At 40.5% G+C, this 22,389-nt stretch overlaps 1 protein-coding gene across 1 annotated transcript in view; it reads right to left on the bottom strand.

The window, feature by feature from the left end:
* Positions 1 to 2,443: 2,443 nt before the first annotated feature.
* TNN (tenascin N) overlaps positions 2,444 to 22,389 on the bottom strand; it is a 35,386-nt gene continuing 15,440 nt past the window's right edge. Inside the window, exons 7-15 of the mRNA XM_063299890.1 lie at positions 19,473 to 19,736; positions 18,190 to 18,453; positions 15,149 to 15,279; positions 12,889 to 13,021; positions 10,764 to 10,915; positions 9,638 to 9,734; positions 7,406 to 7,573; positions 5,433 to 5,596; positions 2,444 to 2,693 (exon numbers count right to left, since the gene is read on the bottom strand). Coding sequence (XP_063155960.1) covers positions 2,547 to 2,693; positions 5,433 to 5,596; positions 7,406 to 7,573; positions 9,638 to 9,734; positions 10,764 to 10,915; positions 12,889 to 13,021; positions 15,149 to 15,279; positions 18,190 to 18,453; positions 19,473 to 19,736 — 1,520 coding nt within the window. The 3' untranslated portion in view covers positions 2,444 to 2,546. The remainder of the gene's footprint in view (positions 2,694 to 5,432; positions 5,597 to 7,405; positions 7,574 to 9,637; positions 9,735 to 10,763; positions 10,916 to 12,888; positions 13,022 to 15,148; positions 15,280 to 18,189; positions 18,454 to 19,472; positions 19,737 to 22,389) is intronic.

A 22,389-nucleotide genomic window follows, 5' to 3' on the forward strand; every position in this document is an offset into this window, starting at 1 on the left:
GCTTCCATATTTGGGCTGCAGAAATCTAGACCATCATTAAATGGCAGCAAAGAGGTACAGAAAACTTGGCTGTTACCAAGAGATCTTCCAGGTTTTTGCAGCCCAAGTCTGGTAACCCTATCCTTGCTTTAAGTGCAACATATGAATTGTCTCCCTTGTCACCTGTTATGCCACCTGCTCCTTTTCTCTGAAACTCATCTACCCACACGCACACCATAGCATTGTTATTCTCATGAAACATGTATGATAATGCCAACACAGTATTGCCATTATAATCTGTGCCACCAATTTAGCATAAGAGTTCTTGTGCCTGATATATCACTTTTGTAGCACAAATCTTTTTTTTAGCTTTATTCTAGAGATGCTGTGTAGGTAAGCAATGACCATCTCCTTTGGAATTCATTCTTTAATGACTTCACTGAATTTTACGCTTCTGTATAAGAGATTCAAGACGTGCACGGAATACAATTACAGCAACGATGAATGCAAACACTGGAACAGTGAGGCACATGGCACAAGACCAAACAGCATTTCATTCTGTTATACATAGGGTCGCCATGAGTCATAAACAACTCGACAGCAACTAACAACAACAACAACAAGAGAATACTATGATTTAAACTGATTGGACGATGCATATGCAATTGTTGGGCATCACAGAGGGAGTTTTGAGTTTAACTGACAATGCAATCCCATAGTACTAGTAATAGATCTATTACTATTGTTCACAATTTAAGCCCCACCAGTTTAATTACAAATCTAGGTAAATTGGAATAGGATTGCAGTATAGAGGGGGGGGTGGAATCCTATCATTACACATTTCCTGCAAAATCCTAAAACAATACCTACCTTGCTTAAGGATAACCTCAGCCTGTGAATAAACTTATTTTTAGTAAATAAAAATCCAGAGAACACCAAAGGAGACAATCATCTACAAATGTATGTTCTGACTAGCTTATCTGCTTAATCATCTGGGCCACAAATCAGTGAGAAGAAAAAATGTTTGTCTTGATCTGTCATTGCAGAATCTCAACTAGCTTTTTAAAAACCAGGATACTTGGAAAATCCTTAACATTTAGGAAGGTATGTGTTTCTTGTATTGACATCGCTTCTGTAACATTTAGCATAGAAAGCTCTTATAATAGACATACAATATAACAACAGAAACTGAAAGACACTTGCAGAGGCAAGCCTCTGAATTCCTGCCCAAGTTGAGGTTTTAAACCAGTTCCGTAGGTGTAAACCTAGTCCTGGCCCCAAGTCAGTTGCCCAAAGAATCAGTATTAAACGCTATAGAGTGTTATCTTACCTTCACATCTGTGGTAGGGAAAGAGTTCTTACTGGATTGAAAAACTGAGAATTTTCTTGCCAGTCTTCACCACATTCTGTCACACATATGCTATCTAGAGGGTTCTGATTTGGCAAAAGCAGCCAGCAAAATTGGAAAAGCACTGCGCTTTATAAGGCACAATACAGTAGTGGTAACACAGAAGCACCAGGTGTAGCCATATAAGAGCACCCATCTGGAGAAGATGGTTAGCACATGCAATAGTATTTTGGCACAGATAAAAACACACCTGAGTGGGGGGGGAATCTATATTTTAAGAGGGCATTTTTTTGTACAGAGGAAAGAATATTTCATTATGTGTGTCCCACTTGCAATGTGTTTCACTGAGAACTAGGCCTACATTTTGTAAATGCTAGAAAGGAGGATTTACCAATGAAAGGACAAAAACTGATCTTCCAAATAATACTTGCATGATTTTACTCCTGTTGGAAATGGAAACAACTGATGGAATAGTTTTCTCCTTAAGAGGAATACTGGAGTTCCTCATTTCAACTTGCTGATAGGCATGTGAAAAGCAAGGGTGGTTCCCCCCTACCCCCTTCATACAGAAACTTTCTTTTCTGGAAGACATGTCCAAATAGGACCCAAGACTCTGAAAATGATGATATTCAGGTTAAATTACAATACATATCTTGTTGAAAACACAGCTTACAGAACATTGATTTTGCAGAGGGGAATTCAGTGGGGCAAGTCAACTTTTGTAAAACCAAGCCAAAGAAGCTCCCTGTAATGCTTCCCCTGAGTGCTCCAGCCTACCTTGCCTTGGGTTCTCAAAAAGCTGTGAAGGCAACTGAGTGGTATAAGCTGTCTTGCTGTCAGGTACAGAGGGTTAATGGAGGGCTGGAATGGGGCTCTTAATCTTAGCTGTTTCAAGTGGCTGGTGGAACCAGAGGCCACTACAGTCACAGAAAGCTTTAAGATATATATCACCACCTCCACCACCACTTGGAGAATGTAACTGAGAATCTGGGGCTTCTTTCTACCTATTAAGTAATGCAGATATAATGCAAGTAACACAGATGTAGTGTATGTTTTGCAGTGTTCCCAACCAATTAAACCAGAAAATATTTCCAAGGATGCCTTGAATTAGCTGCTGTGATTATATTTATATTAAAATGTGCACCAAAGGCCTGATACACCATTACATGATCATGCATTGCTGTGTGTGGTTGGCAAGCACAGCAGTTCCAGAACACCTTTAAACTCTAGTCTCCTTCCTTTTCACAGTCAGAGATCTCCGTTTTCTGCTCAAGACTGACTCAAAACTATGTGAATGTGGACGGATCTTCATCTCGGTGTAAGGGATGGAATACAAATGGCCTTTCCATGGCTCCCAGTTAACTCCCTGGAAAGAAAAAAAATATATAGGACAGCTGTGAGCTTATTAGATCAGTTTCTTCAATCTATAGACAAATGTGCAAAATTTTACTTATAGCGATAATACGAATAATTACAACCATAAATCATATCATTATTCAACTATTGTTAGGGCTGAAACAGCTTTGTGGATTAGGTCCAGTATAAAAATCTTTTAAGACAGATTGATAAATTGTCTCATTTGATCCAGTAATAACTACACTTATATGGCACTTCACATAAATTACCTTGTAATTAGGGATGTGCAGCCCTTCAGATCTGAAGCAGGAAAGGTGCTTCCAAGGGGACAGGGATGTACACGCCATATTTCTCAGTATCTCTTAAAAAAGAAGCATCTTTGCTTGGGCTCACAGCCATGTAGCCCCAGGAAAATACACGTTTGTGATAAGGAGGCACCAACAGCACATCCATGTTCATTTTGAAGCCCCTTATCATACATGGTGCCAGTTTGGTGTAGTGGTTATGGCATCAGGCTAGAAACCAGGAGACCCCGAGTTCTAGTCCTGCCTTGGGCACACAGCCAGCTGGGAGACCTTGGGCCAGTCCCTCTCTCTCAGCCCTAGGAAGGCAGCAATGGCAAACCACTTCTGAAAAACCTTGCCAAGAAAACTGCAGGAACTTGTCCAGGCAGTCTCCAAGAATCAGACACAATTGAATGGATCAAAAAAAAAAAAAGTATACATGGTGCCTTCTTAATTCAAACACAGTTTGCGGGTATTTGGGGCTACCATGCCAATCCAGGAAAAGGTGCAGCTTCTTTAAGAAGGCGCCAGCAAATGTGGTGTAATTTGCTCCCCTTCTAAAGCACCTTTTCTGCTTCCAGTTCGAAGTGCTGCACATCTCTACTTGTAATCCTTTCAAAAACTGTGCTTGCAGGCCAATGTTATAAGCCTTCTGTTGTATGCCTGTGAGAGAAGATCCTTAGGCAAGAGAAAATGGCATGTCGAGATTTGCCAAAATGAGATTATAATCAGAACTATGGGGTATGGCTTGTGATAATAGCATTGAAGGATTATTGCAGCCCACCAAATTCACCTGAATAACAACAACAACAACAACAACAACAATAATAATAATATGGGATAGGAGCACACAGGGATCAAACTGAAAAAGCTTGAATGTCAAATACAATATAATATGTATGATATTACAGGCATCTTTGTGACTTTGTGGGATGAGATTCATGATTGAAATAAAGCAAAGGAAGGTTATATATCAAAGAAGGCAATATGGTTTAGTGGCTAAGATGTTGGAGTATGATGAAGCCTGACATCAGCTGTAGGAATTCTGGGTCGCTCACTGTCTCTCAGCCCAACCACCTTACAGAAGTACTGTGGGAAAAACTGAAGGAGGGAGTGCTACTGTATGTATACTATCTTGAGGCCATGGGAGAAAGAGGGTGGGATAAAAATCTAACAAGCAGATGATTGTACACTCAGAAGAATCTCAACAAACTGAAGCATCTCAAGAAAATGAAAAGCAGTAGACTGGAAAGGCCTGGCTGGAATGCAGTTAAACAGTGTGATATAACAGCTAAAAACATTAATCTACTTGAGATGGGATTAACAGAAGCACAGTGTTCAGGTCACTCAGAATATTTATTTTTGTTTGGTTTTAGTCAGGACATATTTGGGATGCTGTATCCATTTCTGAACACATTTTAAAAAGAACTTTTATAAACCAGAATATATCTAGAGAAAAGCAACCAGGATGGTGAAAAAGCTGAAAATAAAGGAATGGAATGAAACCTATGAGGAATGGACGAAATAACTGAAATAGCTTCAGGAGTCTTATTTTCAGCAGCTATCAATTATTGCTAGCAAATTCAATCTCTTGCCTCAGAAGAACAAGGTTTACGACCAATGGATGGAAATCAAAAGGAGGTGGATTTCATAATGTCATGAGAAGCTTTCTAGCAGTGAACGCTGCCCAGCATTGCAACGATCAGCCTAAAAGTGGGATGAAGAGCTCGCTTCACTGCAGTATTTAAGCAGAGGCTGGACAGCCGTTGGAAATATCACAGTACAGCAGATTCCACACTAAAGAGAGTTTGACTAGATGATTTTCAAAGTTTATGAGCTTCAATAATAGAATCTTCCTTTCCCCTACAGATGTGTCATTATATATTTTAATCAGGTAGCACTAGATCAACCTCCTTCCGCAGTCTGTAGAAGTGTTATTCTTCTATTAAGTAGTTATTGAATGTATATTATTATTGTTGATTTTTTAGAATTAAAAGTATATACTTATGCATCCATATAGACAAAAAGCGATATGATAAAAATGTCTTATTTTAAAATTTTATCTTAATTTGCCAGCCATACCTTAAAAGAGGCATTCCCTCCTATGTAAAAATATGGAGGAATGACCCTTAAGATACTGTTTGCCATCTACACATATATTTTAATGAAAAAAAATTAAAGTATTTTTAAAATCTGCTAACAGATTAATTAGGATCACTGTAAGCAGTGAAGTTTGTTGAATAGATTCATTGATTCTTTTTTTTTAAAAAAATTGCATAAAGGCTGTAGCCTTAAAAAGAAGGATTTTTTGCATTATTTCAGAATCAAGCAATGGTAGAAAAGCTCTCTTCTCCTTTCATAATCCAAATGCTTTGCAGTTATTGTAAGACGTGTTGGCAGTAATTTGTATACATTTGAAATGGGTCAGATGCAATCTACTGTAGAAAGATTTGTACCAAACTCACCTCGCTGTGCAGGTGTTCGCCATACTTCCCATTGAGATTAGCCAGGTGGCAATTCTTATACCACCAGCCACCATGGTGTGTTACAGCGCAGTTGGTGATAGCTATGTCATTGTCCTTGTCTAAGGTTGTAAATTTCCTACCGTTATGGTAAGTCATGGCATCCCCTTAGGAGAGAAAGGGAGCATTAGAACCATGGTAGTTCTGATTTCAGAAATGCCTCTGATCGTTGACTTGAACTGGGAAGACATGAGTGGGCAGAAATGCAAACAAATACTTTTCAATGCCGTAACACAGACAGATACAAGCAGGCACTCAACCCAAGAACAGATACAAAACCTTGCCCAAACATAATTTAATATGGTCTAGTGGTTAAGGTGCTGGGCTAGAAACCAGGAGACTGGGAGTTCTAGTCCCTCCTTAGGCATGAAAGCCAGCTGGGTGACTTTGGGCCAGTCACTCTCTCTTAGCTCAACCCACCTCACAGTGTTGTTGTGGGGAAAATAGGAGGAAGGAGTACTAGGTATGTTCCCCGCCTTGAGTTATTTATAAAAACAATAAAGGCAGGATAAAAATAAAATTAATAAATAATAATAAATAATCTTGGGTTCTGCAATGCAATGCTCATGAGCACAAATGTCCCAGCAGTCATCTTTCTTGCTGCCATCACGCTCCAATCAAAATGTTTTTTTTCAATTTGTTTTATTAAGAATAATTAACTGAGAAGCTGGCATGCTGCAAAGCAAAGCAAAGTACCAGCCTAGGATGGCATCTTTATACTGAATACCTATAAATAAAAATAAAAAATAAAAATAAAAAAATATACAGAATACCTATACACACTCATACACCTATAAATACCTATACATACTCATATACACTCATATAAACCTTAAGTTGGATGGTGGTGACAAGGAATGATTTAGCCTCAAGACATGTCTCAGCGCCAAGTTCCTTTTGTCCAAAGATTGGCTTTTCCTCATCTGATTCCTTTTCTTCCCTTCCTGAGAAATCAGGTTGCTGGTGTCCTAACAGCCAGGAACCATGCTGAGACAAGGAATAGGTCTCTAGTGTTTTATTACTGCTACATAACAGAAAATCCTAACAAATTGAAGAAGCGTGGGAAAAACCCAGACATATAAACCCCAAAGGCTAAGGCGGGCCCGATCTGTGTCTCTTTGAATGGCCACCTAATTCCTCAGTACTACGCATGCGCTTTACAGCCTGGATGGGAGCCCCCTGCTCGCCATCCTTACTCATGACAGCTGGATAAAACTTCTAAGGGTTCTTCTGTACACTGTCTGCCTTGAACCGGAGAAGGGGATGGACAAGACTGGGGAGGAAGAGGGAGCCAAGAAGTGTGTATGCGTGTTGGTGGGTAAAGGAATGCAAATTTATTTCTTGACCTTGACTAAACTATCTTCTTTCTGGTGAATATATTATGGTTTCAAATAAATTAGTTTGTTTCGTGTTGTTCAAACTTTGTAGCTGCTTATGCTTGCCAGGCAGACAAAAGGAAGGATAGATATTTCCCAGATAAGTCAGTTCTGTGATTGTCTATAATTTTCCTTAATTATATTAAATGGAATGGGAGAGACCATCATGCCATGGGAGCAGATGAGAGGACATGGATTTCTTAATGTTATGAGAAGCTTTCTAGCAGTGAAAGCTGCCCAGCATTGCAACGATCAGCCTAAAAGTGGGATGAAGAGCTCGCTTCATTGCAGTATTTAAGCAGAGGCTGGACAGCCATGTTTGGTGTATATATTTTAATTTTAATTTTGTGACTGGGCACTCTCATCATTTGTGCATGCATAATCCCCTTATGGAAGCCATTTGCTGAGAGCATCCCTGATATACAACATTTCCAAAGTGCCCTTGAATATAACACATTGAGGGAGGCCTGAGAAATGTGTTGCTGATCAGTTGGATGGGAGACATATGTGTGATCATACAGAAACAAAGGAAGGTTTTACCAGCAGTGCCTCTGTAGTTCCCCAAAGAGAGCTTGTATCGGTCTCTGCTGGAGCCCACCTGGAAGTGGTCATAGGTGGCATAGGCTGACTCATTGTGCGTCCGTAAATCCACCCTCAGTTCATAGGGAAGGTGGGCAGACCTGGTGAGGTCATGCAGTTTTTCTAGGCCTAAAAGAAATATTCCAGAGTAAAACTGAAGGCAGGCTGTCAAACAGACTATTATACTCCTGACATCTTTATGCCAAGTAAGAATTCTTTCTTGTAATAAGAGAAGGACCCATTTGTACAGAATAAACAAATATTATACAACCATTTCACTGTGCATGCCACTTTCCCCCAGTTCATTAATAGAAATACTTCAATTTCCCATTATAAGAGAATGAGAGAGAGAGGGGGGGGGAATAGTAGATAATAAAAATGGTTTACTATTTGTTTACCCAATTACCTGCTCTCCAGCAAAGTTTATGATGGAAATACAGATACGTATAGTGATAGGAAAATGAAAAAACTACAAACCGAACATTAAAGTAAGTTGTTTCTACTACCACCATCCCACCCTCAGTAGCAAATATTTTTCAAGCAACATTATGACTCTCTGTGGCACTGCAGAGCCACTATATGTGGTGCTGGATCCTTACATACAGTCAGATAGTACCAAATGCAGTTGCCAAGTGTTGTTGTTGTTGTTGTTGATGTTGTTGTTTAAGTAAAACTCTTAGTATCTGAGCCTACTTGGCACCCTGTAGGTATTCTTCCCACCCTTTCATTTCTTAGAGGGCCTCCAGACTTCACATGGGCCTTATCATACCCTGGGACAGTCAAGATATCAAGCATGACTAGAGTTACTAGATGTCAGGCAAAAGGAGGACATGTCCTTTTTGTCCTCATGTCCTCTGTCCAGGAGGCATAGCCTTAACATCAAATATTGTCCAGCTTTTTAAGTATCTAACAAGCTATCTCTTCCTGAGCAGCTTTTCTCCATGCCACTCCCTAATAAATGCTAACTGCAAGTTAACAAGCTCTGCTCTGCTCTGCTCTATGACCTTGATTAGTTGATTAGTACCCTCTGCCTGCCTTATGCTGCTGCCTGAAATTGAGAAGACTGTAATCAGTTACACACTGAAAGGCTTTTGCCTCCTAACTGGCTCTAACACATTCCTGTGATTGAAAAATCAGTCTTGCTGAGGCTGGAAAAAGTAATTTCATATACATGTAGGCCTAAATACTTTTCTTTTTTGCAGTTTTTCACTTGTTGAGGATGCCAAGGAAGTTAAACAGTTAGTGTGTCCTCCTTTTCCCCCATTTGTCCTTCTTTCCAGTTGTCTGTGTTCTCCTTTGCCTGTTCAGATATCTGATAATCCTAAGCATGACCGAAGATGTGCTCTGCAATATGCAGTACTCTTCTCTTCGTTTTTTAAAAAAAGCGTTCCTGACTTTGCTACTGCCTGTTACTGAGGGGAGCATTGAGAAGGAGTAGAGCGACTTGCCGTGTAGAGGGGACTTGCCATGTACATTTGTCTGAGAAACTCCTCTGAAGGAAGCTTCCAACTTTCCACAGCACCAATTTACTAATGCACTAAAAAGCCCAGTGACTCGTGAAGGTTGTATATTGGCTGGAGCTGGGAAGGGAAAAAAGGAAAATTCTCAACAATGCAGAGAGGAAGAGACACATACAAGCTCCAGGAACAGGATGCTGAAGCTAAATGTAGAGAAGTTGTGTTGAGGCTGCTGTGTAATGGTTGCCTTCCATCAAAATTGGGAGGCTGGATGAGACAAGAATTCTATCAGTGAGAAAAGGCATCACTCACAAAAACTACAAGGCCTCAGCAAGAGCTTTCTGGAAACTTCAAAGAAAAATGAAGTAAAAACTAACTGTTTTGTGGTTTCCAATAAAATAATGCAAAATCAGAAATAAATTGCCACGGCTCCCAAGATGGCATAAGGACAATCAGATCTGGTGTTCATCCCAAAGTGGTGCAAGCCTCACTCTTTCCCTGTTTACACTACTGGAGCACAGCTGCTAGTGTGGGTAGTTCAGCCTGCCATGGGATTTAAAAAGAAGTAGTGCTGAGGAGCTAACAACTGGGGGTGAGGAAGGAATAGTGTGGAGATTCGGTATCCATCATCAGAAAACTAGAATCCTTTAATTAGTATTTCTGCATTAATGGTGGTTATTCTAAACAGCCTGCACATCCATCTTGAATTATATTCAGAAAACAAATACAATAGTACCAAGCCAAAATTCTCCAGAAGGACTTCCAAAGCCTTCAACATAATTCTTCCATCTTTTAGAGAAATCCAGCTGCCCTGTGGACCTCCGCTGAAACATCTGCAAAAGCAGGCAGAAGCATATAAAAATAGGTTGATTGAATACTAATTCTATGTATAAAGTATTAAAGATAGAAGAAAAATTGAAGAAAAATTGGTTCATAATCCAGTAGGTATACATAAACTAGAAGAAGCTATACAATGTTACAACTGAATTTCTCCCTGGATTTGAGAGTTCCAAACGATCCTATTTCATTTATGGAGCAATTGTGATGGGCAAGCTATCCATTTTTCTTTCTCCTTTGATATCCAACCCTTCAAACCATTTCAGTTACACCATTTTTTAGTTCACATCTTCTCCCAACTTTTTCATTTCCATGTTTCTTGGCTATAATAGCACACACATACACTGACCCACAGCAAATGAGGTATCCTCATGTGGTCTCATTAAGATTATTTGTTTGTGTAGAGAACTATTTAATATGCTCTTTTGTGTATCAAAAGCCTATAACGTGAGAAAGAAGAGAACGCACCAGTTTTAAAATTAAAAGTCTCTCTCTGTGTGTAATATATATTTATATTGTATGTGTGTATCTATCTATATATATCTCCACACACAGACACACACACACTCCATATTAAACCAGGAAGCAGGAAGAACAAAAGGTGAGACAGGAGATCAGCAATGGAGACTCATGACTAACAATGGACTGTCTGCATTTAGAATCAAGGTCTGCAGAGGTTACAAGGGTAATTGGTTGTAATATCAGCACCGTGATAGGGATGCAAGAAAAAGGCAAACTCAGTACAGGTAGGCCTCATTTAGTGACTGCCTTGGACAACAACCATTTGCAGTTACAACGGTGATGAAAAAGTAATTTTGCAACCAATCCTCACATTTATGACCTTCGCAGGTCTGTAAAGCAAAGCAAAGCTGAAGTAAGTTTGCAAGCACAGTCACGGTTTCACTTGGCAACTGCTTCGCTTAACGACCAAATTGCTGGTCCCAATTGTGGTCACTAAATGAGGACTATTGGAAATAGCTGTAACAAACTAACCACGTTTTGAAAGTAATGAAAACAACACTCACTATCCATCCTCCTCCATCAGTGGTCATGTCACAATACACTTCAAAGGGTCTGTTGCTGTCACCGTTCAGGTAGATGGTATATAGGCCACTGATAGAATGACCATTTTGCTGAGTTTGGCTGCAGTCCGCAGGGTAGGGATAACGCATACTGACTTCAGGAGCAAAGCAAATAAAAACTCACATTATCAAATCCAAAGATGAAGATAACACAGAAAGATCTTTGAACAACCTAGTGGCCAAAGAAGGCTGAGGCCAAGCAATATAAGCCATTAACTGCAGAGAGAAAGAAAAGAGATGCTAAGATAGCAAGGCATGAATTTGTGCAAATGCTAGTCTAAAACTACTAAACATTGATAAGACTCTGTCTATATACTTCCCTGGGAAAGTTTCATCACTTATTATTAATAATTAACAAATTAATTAAATTTATATGCTGCCCAACTCCCAGTGACTTAGGAACATTTTTGCATAAGACTACATTTTAGGACCATGTCACTGCATTTACTCAGAGTCATCTATCCATAATCTTGTATCTCTCCATCTTCTACAACCTTTTTCACTACTGTTTATAGAAGGGGTAGGAAGAAAAGAAATACTTTTCCTCAAAGTATCTCCCTTTGAGGGAAAAAAAGGAAGGAAAAGCAGATCTCTGCCCTGAAGAAGTTTCCTAATAACATTCTGTAAATTATATTTCAGCTATGGCACTAGAGTAATAATAACCATACTTGCTGGCACAGGTAGACAGCAGCAACAATTTATTCTTAATCTGATTCTTAAGGAAATTATCCATTTTCAACTATCCAACCCCAGGAGAAATGACAGAAAGTGGAGCTGAAAATGGGGGCACTGTGCAGTTGCAGACAAGAATCCTGTTGCCCCTTTTGAAATTCACTTGTATCTTACCGAGACCCTGACGGCCTTTTGCATGTGGCCACCTGGACTTTGTTGTGTAATATATCTTCTAGACAACATGATGGCTTGAAAGCTGTTGCTTGGTCTTTGAGAGCTCTCTTGTGCTTTCCTACTTATAAGTATGCTAACTCTTTTTTAAAAATGTTATTTACTTTTGACTATAAGTTTCCATCTGATTCTCCAAACAGGGAAAGGCACTAGGATAAATTCAGATAGCAAAAACATCATTTATTCAGTCTAACAACTATTCTATTCTATTCTATTCTATTCTATTCTATTCTATTCTATTCTATTCTATTCTATTCTATTCTGAATTGGTGGACTGAGCTGGACTCTTCTCCCATGATTTTCCTATATTTAGTTACATCAAATAAAGCTTCATTTAGATGTCTCTTACCTTCATTTTGATTTAATACAGTATAACATCTACATTAAATATTATCCTTTTCTAAATTGTGATCAGAGACAGAAAAACTATTTCCGTGCTTTAAACTGGCATCTCAATCTCAGGTAAAGCTGTGCAAATTATCAGCATTCTTATGTGGGTTTTACAAAAAGAACTTTTTAAGTATAAACATGAAGAAACTAAAATACTTATTTCTGACCACAGACCATATATGCTGTTTGTTTAATCTCTTAAACAAATCAAAACTCACAGTTACCTTGAGTTAATTTAGGGGCAGCCACCACGCCTACATTTCATAAAATTAAAATTGAACAATAGGTCTATGGCACTCTGAACTATGGACAAATATATGGAAATCTCCAACTGCTGACATTTTTGGAACTGCTGAAGTTCAGCCTTATTCTGAGTAGCCACTGCTCTTCAGATTTTATGATTATTTCTTCTATCAACTTGGGATTGTTTTCAGAATAGTTTATTAGATCAATAATATTCCCACATCAGAAATAGGAGTCCTAACTTTCAAAACAAAAATACAAATATAGCTTAGTTTATTCTAAGCCCAATTCAGGTCTCATTGTGTTTCTGATGGCATCATCAAATAGTTGGTTATAAAAATGAGTATTCAGTTTTGTAATTGTGGTTTTCAGTTGCATATTTTCCTACTAACACTCCATTTCTAAACCATCTTTATCCGTGAGTTTTTGCTCCAGACAAAACTCATCCCAGTTCAAGTTCATTCTTCTTTTAAGGACAAGCTACAATCTGTAGCCCTGAAATATTACAATGCGAAAGTTAACCAAGGCTTACTTGTAGAAAACGTGGTGGTTGCTTTTTGACTCCAGCGGTCTCCATTAAATGCTGTAATATATATGGCGTACTTAGTGCCACGACTCAAGCCTTCTAGAACAAACTTTTGATTGTTTGCTCCTAGTCGCACTTCCTGCCACAAAGAAGAAAGAGGCTGAAATTATATTTGACTGACACTCTAACCCTCCATTCCTATAAGCTACTTTAAGGAAGTTACATGACTGGCTGGAATCACAGGGGTCAGCAGTTAAGGTTTCTGACAAAAATGCATGGTAACTAGATGAAACTAGATGAAAAATTAAAATACAGAAGGTATGTAAATAGAATAGGCTGCATTTATATTCCCAGGGTGCAGGGACTGTGTAAAGAAAGTTAGATGCCTCTCTTTTATTTCCTGAATCACAAATGCTCTTCAACCATTTTGCAAAGCCTATCAATCTTTACTGGACCATAAGGAAGGCTGAGAGAAGGAAGATAGATGCTTTGAAACTGTGGTGTTGGAGGAAAATTCTGAGAGTGCCTTGGACTGCAAGAAGATCAAACCAGTCCATCCTCCAGGAAATAAAGCCAGACTGCTCACTTGAGGGAATGATATTAAAGGCAAAACTGAAGTACTTTGGCCACATAATGAGAAGACAGGACACCCTGGAGAAGATGCTGATGCTGGGGAAAGTGGAAGGCAAAAGGAAGAGGGGCCGACCAAGGGCAAGATGGATAGATGATATTCTAGAGGTGACGGACTCATCCCTGGGGGAGCTGGGGGTGGTGATGACTGACAGGAAGTTTTGGCGTGGGCTGGTCCATGAAGTCACAAAGAGTCGGAAGCGACTAAACAAATAAACAACAACATCAAACTTTAAGGTTTTATCTCCCTGCTGCATTTTTAAGACTGTTTTTATCACCATTGCTTATCTTATTTGCTTTTATATGCATTAGATACCAGTTAGATGCCTTTTTGATACTGTAATAAAACACTATGTGTGTGCAGCATAACATTTAAATATAATATGAGGCAAAACCTTCTCCTCATACTCAATGGCCAGTTTGTGTAACCGTGAAGGCATGGAGAGATACTTTCTGTACTTCACTTCCTGAATCAGGGATACAGGCATCATCCGCAGACACAGCATGAATTTCTGCAGGGAGGGCCCTTCTGCCATATGTGTGTCTGTGACTTCGCTCCTGGAGATTGCCTTGACTAGTCCCTGCAGTTTTCTTGGCAAGGTTTTTCGGAAGTGGCTTACCTTTGCCTGTGTCCTAGGGCTGAGAGAGAGAGACTGGCCCAGGGTCACCCAGCTGGCTTTGTGCCTAAGGCAGGACTAGAACTCACAGTCTCCTGGTTTCTCTCTTCAGCCATATACCTTGCATGTAAACTAGAACAAAGACCCTCCTTGCAGACTTTTGCAGCTGACATCATAAGAAATCCAGCTTGCTGCTCATTCCTTTCTTGCATCACTGCACAGCGCTGGAAGAGAAGTAGCGTTTCCGAACACGCTGGGCCTTTTCATGATGCCGCACTTGCTGATAATTATAGCTTAGTTTCTATAAGCGGTTACTTGACTGCTGTTGTAAGAATGTTAACACTTGAATGCATTTTTCATCTTCTATATTATTTTCCTGCCCTGCAATTTGTTTTTATTTTGAAATAATTACAATAATTATATGCACTGAAGATGTTACCTAGTTGGGTAACAAAACATCTGCAGGAAAACAACCAAGCTCAGATAACACCAAGGCCTCCACTATAATAATTATAATTGTGAATAATTATTTTGAAATAATCATATTATTTTATCAAGTTTGGAGGCTACATGATGTGTTTTATTTACTTAAACAAGTTGCACCAGGTTATGTTGTGTATGTCTTTCAGTTTTAGTATGAGCTGCCTAGAACTGTAGAAGTAGGTGACATAAAAATATATGTACAAAAGATAAAAAGATAGAAGGTAGAATCAGAAACAATTGAACCCCCTATAGCAAATATAACAGTGGATATTCCATTCTGGAAATTCTCAAAGTAATGTTTCTCTGAGATGCTCATACTTTTTGGGAGATAAACCGTGCATCTAAAAATGTCAGTTACAAATATTACCTGTAAGTTGAGAAGGTATATACTGTCTGCTATTGTTAGAGTGACAGGCTCAGTTGATGGCAAATCTGGATTTGTTTCTGTGTGTTGTCTGAAATGACCTAAGCGAAGTCTGCCATGTGTGAATAGCTGGGCTGACCAATTTCACATACAGGGCGTTTAGCAGGCTTACCTTACTGATGCCAGCTGGATCTTGATAGGTGAGAAGATAGCCACTGATTTGTGCATCTGGGGGCATCCAGCTGACTACTCCACTGGACTGTGTCACATCTGATACACGGATATTCTTTGGTGGATCGATATCTAGACAAAGCAGTGAACAGTGTGAAAACACTCAGAAAGCTATTATGAGAACCAAAAGAAAGTGTGTGCATATTCTGTGTTCCTTCCCTCAAAGAGGAGTTGAACAAATTCCTCTTTGTTCTACGTATCTTCCTCTTTTCCCTGAGCGGTTATATGTTCTAGGATTACCCATCCTTTTACAATCTTTGGGGCTGCGATATTGTTGCTCACTGCTGTCCTGATTTGGCTGAGCCTCTGAAGAAACAAGCTATAGTGTGGTAAAAAGATTCCCTCTTGGAGACTACATGTCCATGTCCATGTAGTTTTCTGGGCAACAACATGGAGGTAGTTTGCTATTGTCTGCTTCCAGAATATTTTTTCAGTTCTAGGATTTCCTGGTTGTTCCCCATCTAAGTATTAACCAGGTCCAATCTTGCTTAGTTGTTTTGTTTGGTACTTTTAACAAGGCAAGATTGCTTGGTGCTGCCGCAGTACTCAAACTGTCTGCATTATCAGATTAAGTAGAATCAGCCAAGTAAAGTCAGCACAGACTGGCTGGTATATTTATTCACAAGAACGTCTCTTGTTCCAACAGAAGCCCTCAGGCAAATTGACAGGCCCTGCTCCAGGACATCAACCCTTTGAAAGAGTTCGATATTGGGGTTGATGGCACAGACAGGGCCGGGATCTGCCCAGCTTCTAAAGGCCGCTTTGAGCTGCTGCAGGCACGACTCATCCCCTCTGGTCCCTGGTCACTACTCTCCACAACCATTTTGGGTGGAGCAACCAGGCCCCTCCTTTCACAGAGGCATTTGCCCACCTAATGCCAGACCAGCACTTTCCAAAGCATTTCTCAGGTCTCACAAGAGTTCCTTTCAATACATCATGACTTCAGCACTGTTAAAAAGAAGACTAAACCTGTGTTTAAAAAGCCACTCTAGTATGCTCTTGAGAAGTTTGATTTAAACTGGGCCCTACCAGCTATGTGTTGCTGAGTTCTGCCACCAGTGAGGGCATTACAAGTTTTCTACTGCTTCTGCTGACTAGGCGGTGGGCATGGCCGTTCTGATTTTATTACCTTCAGGGGTGGGGAGGCACAATGTTGCATACTCTTAAGCCATTTTGCCTACTGAGGCTACATTCAGGTGTTAGGAGCCCTGAAATTCCCTTGCAGATCTAGTTGAGGATGGAGCTGTCTTGTTATCAGTGGTTCCCTCCTGCTTCACCCCATGTGCCTTCTCTGGACTTGTTAGGTCACAGGGGTAGAGGAGGGGGATGGGACAAGAGGAAGGAGCACCCCCATTGCTCCTTGCACCCCCTCCTTCTGGAAATTCACCAATCAAAGGCAGCACCATTCGCTGGCCTCATTGCTGAGGCAGAATAAGGCTCAGCCATCAAGGCAACATGATCTACTGAATATTGGCATATTTTTCTGCCAACTCAGGGACTGGAGGGTAACATGTTAATACAGCCATTTGGCTGTGTGCTAAGAAACAGAGAAGTTAGGGGAGAATCAACCTCAGAATCTGTAGTGAAGGGGAGAATTTATACATATGCCTAGGAGGTATAGAAGGAGGTGCTGAGGGCCAGAGGCAAGCTGTACGGTAATATCTCGGAACCCAGCTGCTGCTGCTTTTAATTAATTGATTAATTAATTGATTAATTTTTATCCTGCCTTTATTATTTTTATAAATAATTCAAGGCGGCAAACATACCTAATGCTCCTTCCTCCTCCCATTTTACCTTTCATCCAAGCTACAGCTTGTTAAAACCAGCTTCCAAACCAAACATGTTATACAGTTGAGTTTTTCAGGGTGTCTGAATGTCGAAGGTATTACGTACATTCTCAGCCATCCAGCTATCCAAAAATGCTGATATTATTCAGAAAAGAGCTTTAACAGAGTAAAGAAATACAAAACTGCAAAAGTAGGTTTAGGGATCATTTAGATCCAAATTAGGTTTTAGGTAAGGATCAAGGGGAAAAAAAGAGCTGTGTGAGGCTGAGAGTTTAAGGAGAGGAATGCTGAAGAGGGGGAAAGGGGACATAGCAACTTTGTTCACCCAGAGTGTAGGGTGTCATGTCATATTCTGTCTACACTGGCATGGCCTCCTTTTATGCTGCAGCATGACCAGCCAGCTCTATCACCCTGTAAAAGGTTGCAGCCCTTAATCCTAGGCATTTTATCTAAGAATTCAAGGTGATCCATAATTTACAGCAAGCATACATTATTGTGCTATAAGGGGCCGAATCAATGATCTCATGGATGAATGTCTTTGGAGGGATATAAAGGAAAAGAGGAGTGACATATGCAAGGGAGAAAGAGCACAGTTCTGCAAGAGGGCAAGAAACTTTCTAATGCCCTAAAATGAAGCTGAAGGCTGGAGATCTATGACACAAATCCACCAATGGATCTTTCATTTCAATTCTACTACGATTCTCTGCAAGCTTTCAAATTATGCATTTCTATTCCTATCCTCCTTTGCACATGCCGCAAAGACAGCAGAACCTAATGGGATATTTACAAGCTCACTCCCCACTTAATCCCCATAACAGGGAGAGAGGAATACCTGTAGAATAGTTGACTGCAGCAGAGAAGAAATAGTGCATAAATGTGTAATGTATGGTTAATATCCTCCTTTAGACAACAGAGGGTGCTGCAGGGCACTGTATATATGCGAGGTCTGTCCCTAGCATTTCCAAAACAGTACTGTTCATGCAACTGTGCATCTGCAAAGTATATAGTAGAATAGGCACTACAATAGATAAGGAAAAATAGTACGGATTCCATGAGCCCTGGTAGCAGTAGGATTATACCACTGTCATTTTCAGCGACCCTCTTCATGAAACGTAAGTTATTCCAGAACCTTTGCAGCATATTTTTATATGTTAAGAAGTGCAGTCATCCCGCTCCCACTGCACACCCAAGTTACCTGTCACTGTTTTTGTGCTTGCCCTCTTGCTCTGCTGGCTTCCCTTCACTGCCCAGATGTGGAGAACATATTCCATGCCTGGCTTCAGGTTTGTCAAGGTGGTCTTGATGTTGTCCTTCCCAAGGGCTGTCTCTCTGGTTTCTCCATCAGCAGATATATAGCTGAGGATGTTCCGTTCTATGGGTGCCCAGGCCTTGTTCCAAGAGATAGTGGCTGTGTTTTCTGTCACTTGGTCTGTTTTCAGGTTGGTGGGGCCATCTATTTCTGCGAACCAAGGTATATTGCAATTTTTTTCTCAGTAACATTGGATTATATATTCTTGAGTCCCCTAGGAAATCGTTTTCTTATAATGATCTGCCAATCTTTACTGAAGAGACCATATGGCCATGGGTAAACTTGAGCATAACTTTTAACAATTAAATCTCAGCATTATATGCCATACTTATTTCTTGATCCCTGAAGATGTGAATTAACTGATTATTAAAAAGGAGGTGAGAATCTGGGAAGATAGTTTATTTGTACCATCTCTGAGTAATTCTGTTTTGTCAGAATATTTATCACATTCAGCTCCAACCAAGGCAGAATGTGTCAGAAGCATTATATCTATAACTCTGCCTAGTGAGCATAGTTGAACTGGAAATAATAATAATGACAATAATAATACACATATGTAGATACACATACTGTCATGAGTAAGGATGGCAAGCAGGGGGCTCCCATCCAGACTGTCAAGCGCATGCGTAGCACTGAGGAATTGGTCAGCCATTCAAAGAGACACAGATCGGGACCGCCTTAACCTTTGGGGTTTATATGGCTGGGTTTTCCCACGCTTCTTCAGTTTGTTAGGATTCCTGTTAAGTACTAGCAATAAATATTAGAGACCAGTTCCTTGTCTCAGCGTGTTTCCTGGCTGTTAGGACACATACACACAGATACATATAAATATATGATTATCATATTTAACCAATTATTATTTTAAAGATTTGTTATTTGTTTGGCTGGTTTCTCTATAGTTCATTCTTCTGGCCAGAGTCTGACAATCAGTATTGCTTGACATCAGACAGGTTCTAAATTCACAAGCTGAATGCGACTTGTCTTGACAAAACTGAGAAAGGAAAAGAAGATGTATGGCTGTTCCAGCAGACTGTATCAATCTGCTGCCAGAGTTCTAATACTCCTTCACATATTATTTCTACAGTTTAGAATGTCTAAAAAGAACTGCACTGAACAGAACTAAAATAAGAAACTTGTGAAGATTTCATAATTTCGTATCTATGGAGTACCTGTTTCAGCTCCTGTGCTTGCCCTTCTGCTCTGCTGAGTTCCCTTCACAGCCCAGATGTGGATAGTGTAGTCCATGCCAGGCTTCAGATCCATAAGAGTAGTGGTTCTCTTGTCCTTGTCAACGGATATCTGTTTGGTGTCACCACCAGCTGAGGTGTAGCTCACCACATAGCCATCAATGGGAGCCTGGGCCCCATTCCAAGAAATGGTAGCTGTGTTTTCTGTTACTCGGTCAGTTACTAAATGAGTTGGGCCATCGATTTCTAGGAAGGAATTAGAAATTTGAATTATGACAAGAAGCCCATTGACCTCCAGGAGCCATTTTGTCAAGGCTAATTCAGAACATTTTGATGCTTGGGGATATACAATCCAAAGAGCACCCTTTCTTCCCACCAGTTAGCCAAGGGCATGAGCCTGTTGGAGGTCCTGGCAAATCCGGCATGCCTCATTAGCATGTAAATTGAGTTTGTTCCCAGGACTGAATTCTCCATGCTTGTTGAGGAAGCTGTTTGTTGCCACTCCCACTTCCTCTCTCTCTTCCTCCTTCTTCCACCTACTGAGGAGGCAGCAAGCATGCTGCTCTCCTCTGTCTCCATCTTGGGCCTAAAGCCATGTGCCTAGCCCTTTCTTCCATGTAGCTCTTGGCAGCTATAGGGCTAAGAGATCACCAAGTATGGGTGAAGAACAGAAGAAACAAGGAACATCATTTTTCCACCAGAGATGGCTGTAACTGGAACAAAGAATAAAGTCAGTAAGACTCTTTTTTACTTTACTTTGAACCTACCATGTCTACATGTGTGATTCTTTATGTTTGGGAGGGCTGAGTGTCTAAGATCAATAACCTGTGACATGCTCATTAAAGCTATCTAAGATAATATTCTTTTTCTGTGCACAGCTTCCTCCACTGTGTTAAACTCTGCTCCATTATGTGGTTCTAGCAGGCCCCTAATAGCTTCAGAGCCAACCTGATGAGAATTTATACCTGGGCTTACACAAAGAAGCCTTCGCATGGATGGTGCTCATGTGGATCAGTTCTGTCTCATTTGCCCATTTAATAGTAGTCAGAATTTACTATTTGCTTCACCTTCTTTTGTAATTTGTTGATTTCTTCACTAATATGGATTTAAACACCAGTTCCACCGTCTGTCTATAAGGTCTTGTCATAGCCATCGTGTTTTGGTTTAGAAAACCAGTGCTGCCGCCTTCCCAAGTATACTGGCTGACTTGTGGTGGTATAGCTCTCTTGCCCCTGCTCAGATCTTTCCACTGAGATCCACCGCCACCTCAAGGTCATCTCATATCTCATTTTGCCTCTTTTGCAGCAACCAAAAATCTCTGCCTGAATCCCAGATGTCTCCCAGGGGAATGGGGGCCACACCTCCTGGAACTGGTTTCTCTCCTTGCTCCTTCAAATATGTCCACCACCTATGGTAGTAATTCCACACATCAGAGAACTCATTCTGAATCTGAGTGCTAGCAAAATGACCCGTCCTCCCATTTCTAGCATTCAAGTTGCCCCTGCAGGAGTTCAGTCGTGCCCACGTCCTTAACAAGGGACACACCCACACAGTGGATTATATCCAGGGTCTTCTGTTGAACTTGCTGCTGGACCCCCAGCACTGGCACACTTAAAACTTCGAAGAAGTCTTTGGGCATCCTCAAAGAATCAGTATTTTGTATTCCCCACATTTCAAGCGTATTTGCTTGCCACATACCCTTCCTCCCATCATGCATTCTTTTCCTCATGGAAACTGTTCTCCTGTCAGCTGCACCATTGATAACTTCGAATCTTCCAAAGGTCTGAAAAGCTCCACAAAATTAGAAACCTTCTCTGAATCCACCCATACACCCAACTTTTTCTTGGAAACAGTTCCTGGTGCCATGTTAAATGGGTTGAGAAAGCCTCATTGCTTGGGACAACATGGAAGAAATACAGATTCACTTTACAGCACCTTTGGCAGACTTCTTAAACCAAATGGGCTGCAATCTGGCAGGCCTTGTTGTATATTTCAACCCTTCAACGTAAACCAGACGAGGAAACCAAAGTCATGTAAGCCAATACTACTGTTACTGTAAAGATATAATAACAGAATCTTTCAAGTCTGAATGTTAAGACTCCCTCCCTACAACTTTGTGAGAACTCACAAATGTCTTTGTGAGACATTTTCTCAGGTTACATTTCTTCCCCGGACTCAGACCTCTTTTATCTAACCATTGTCTTGGTAGCAACTCTTCCTCCTGCCCCTCAAGGCCATACCCTCTTTCCTGTACAAGAGCAGGGGTGAAGCTGCTGAGGTTACTCCAAACTGCTCCTACCTGCAAATAGTAGATATTTGATGGATGGAGAGGGAGGAAATTCCAGCTGAATGTGAACAACTCTGCCTCTTTCCCCTGGGAGCACCAATGTGGTTTGCCATCACCACCATCTAGTTTCATGGTGAGCTCTCTCAAACTATAAATAATTACTTACATTTCTGTATAATTTGGAGACATTTTAGTCAAGTTATGCGGAGTCTGCTTTTCTGAGAGCAGCTTCTGTGTGGCTAGAGTAACATTCAAATGACCTAACCACTTGGCAGAGGTTGTCTGAGTGGTCTTTCCATGGAATTGGCCTAAAACACCTTATAGAGGGCCAATTCCATGATCAGCACCTGTGGTGATCCCTTGCTCTTCAGGAGGTGGATCATGTTTTCCTTCCTTGTATGTAAAAGTGATGTTTAGGCAACTAGTGGCCTTTTCCACTACTGAATTAGTGCTATGCAACCGCTCATGTGTTGGTAGAAAGCAGTATCAGCATAAAATTTGCCATCCTTACTGCCAATCCCTATCATGTGTCAATCATGTCTCTTCTGAGTCACTGCCAAATCATGTTATCCTAATTTGTGAGGGTGCCATAATAAAGGCAAGGTAATTAGC

Source organism: Candoia aspera, chromosome 3 (assembly GCF_035149785.1).
Source record: "Candoia aspera isolate rCanAsp1 chromosome 3, rCanAsp1.hap2, whole genome shotgun sequence".
NCBI lineage: Eukaryota > Metazoa > Chordata > Lepidosauria > Squamata > Boidae > Candoia > Candoia aspera.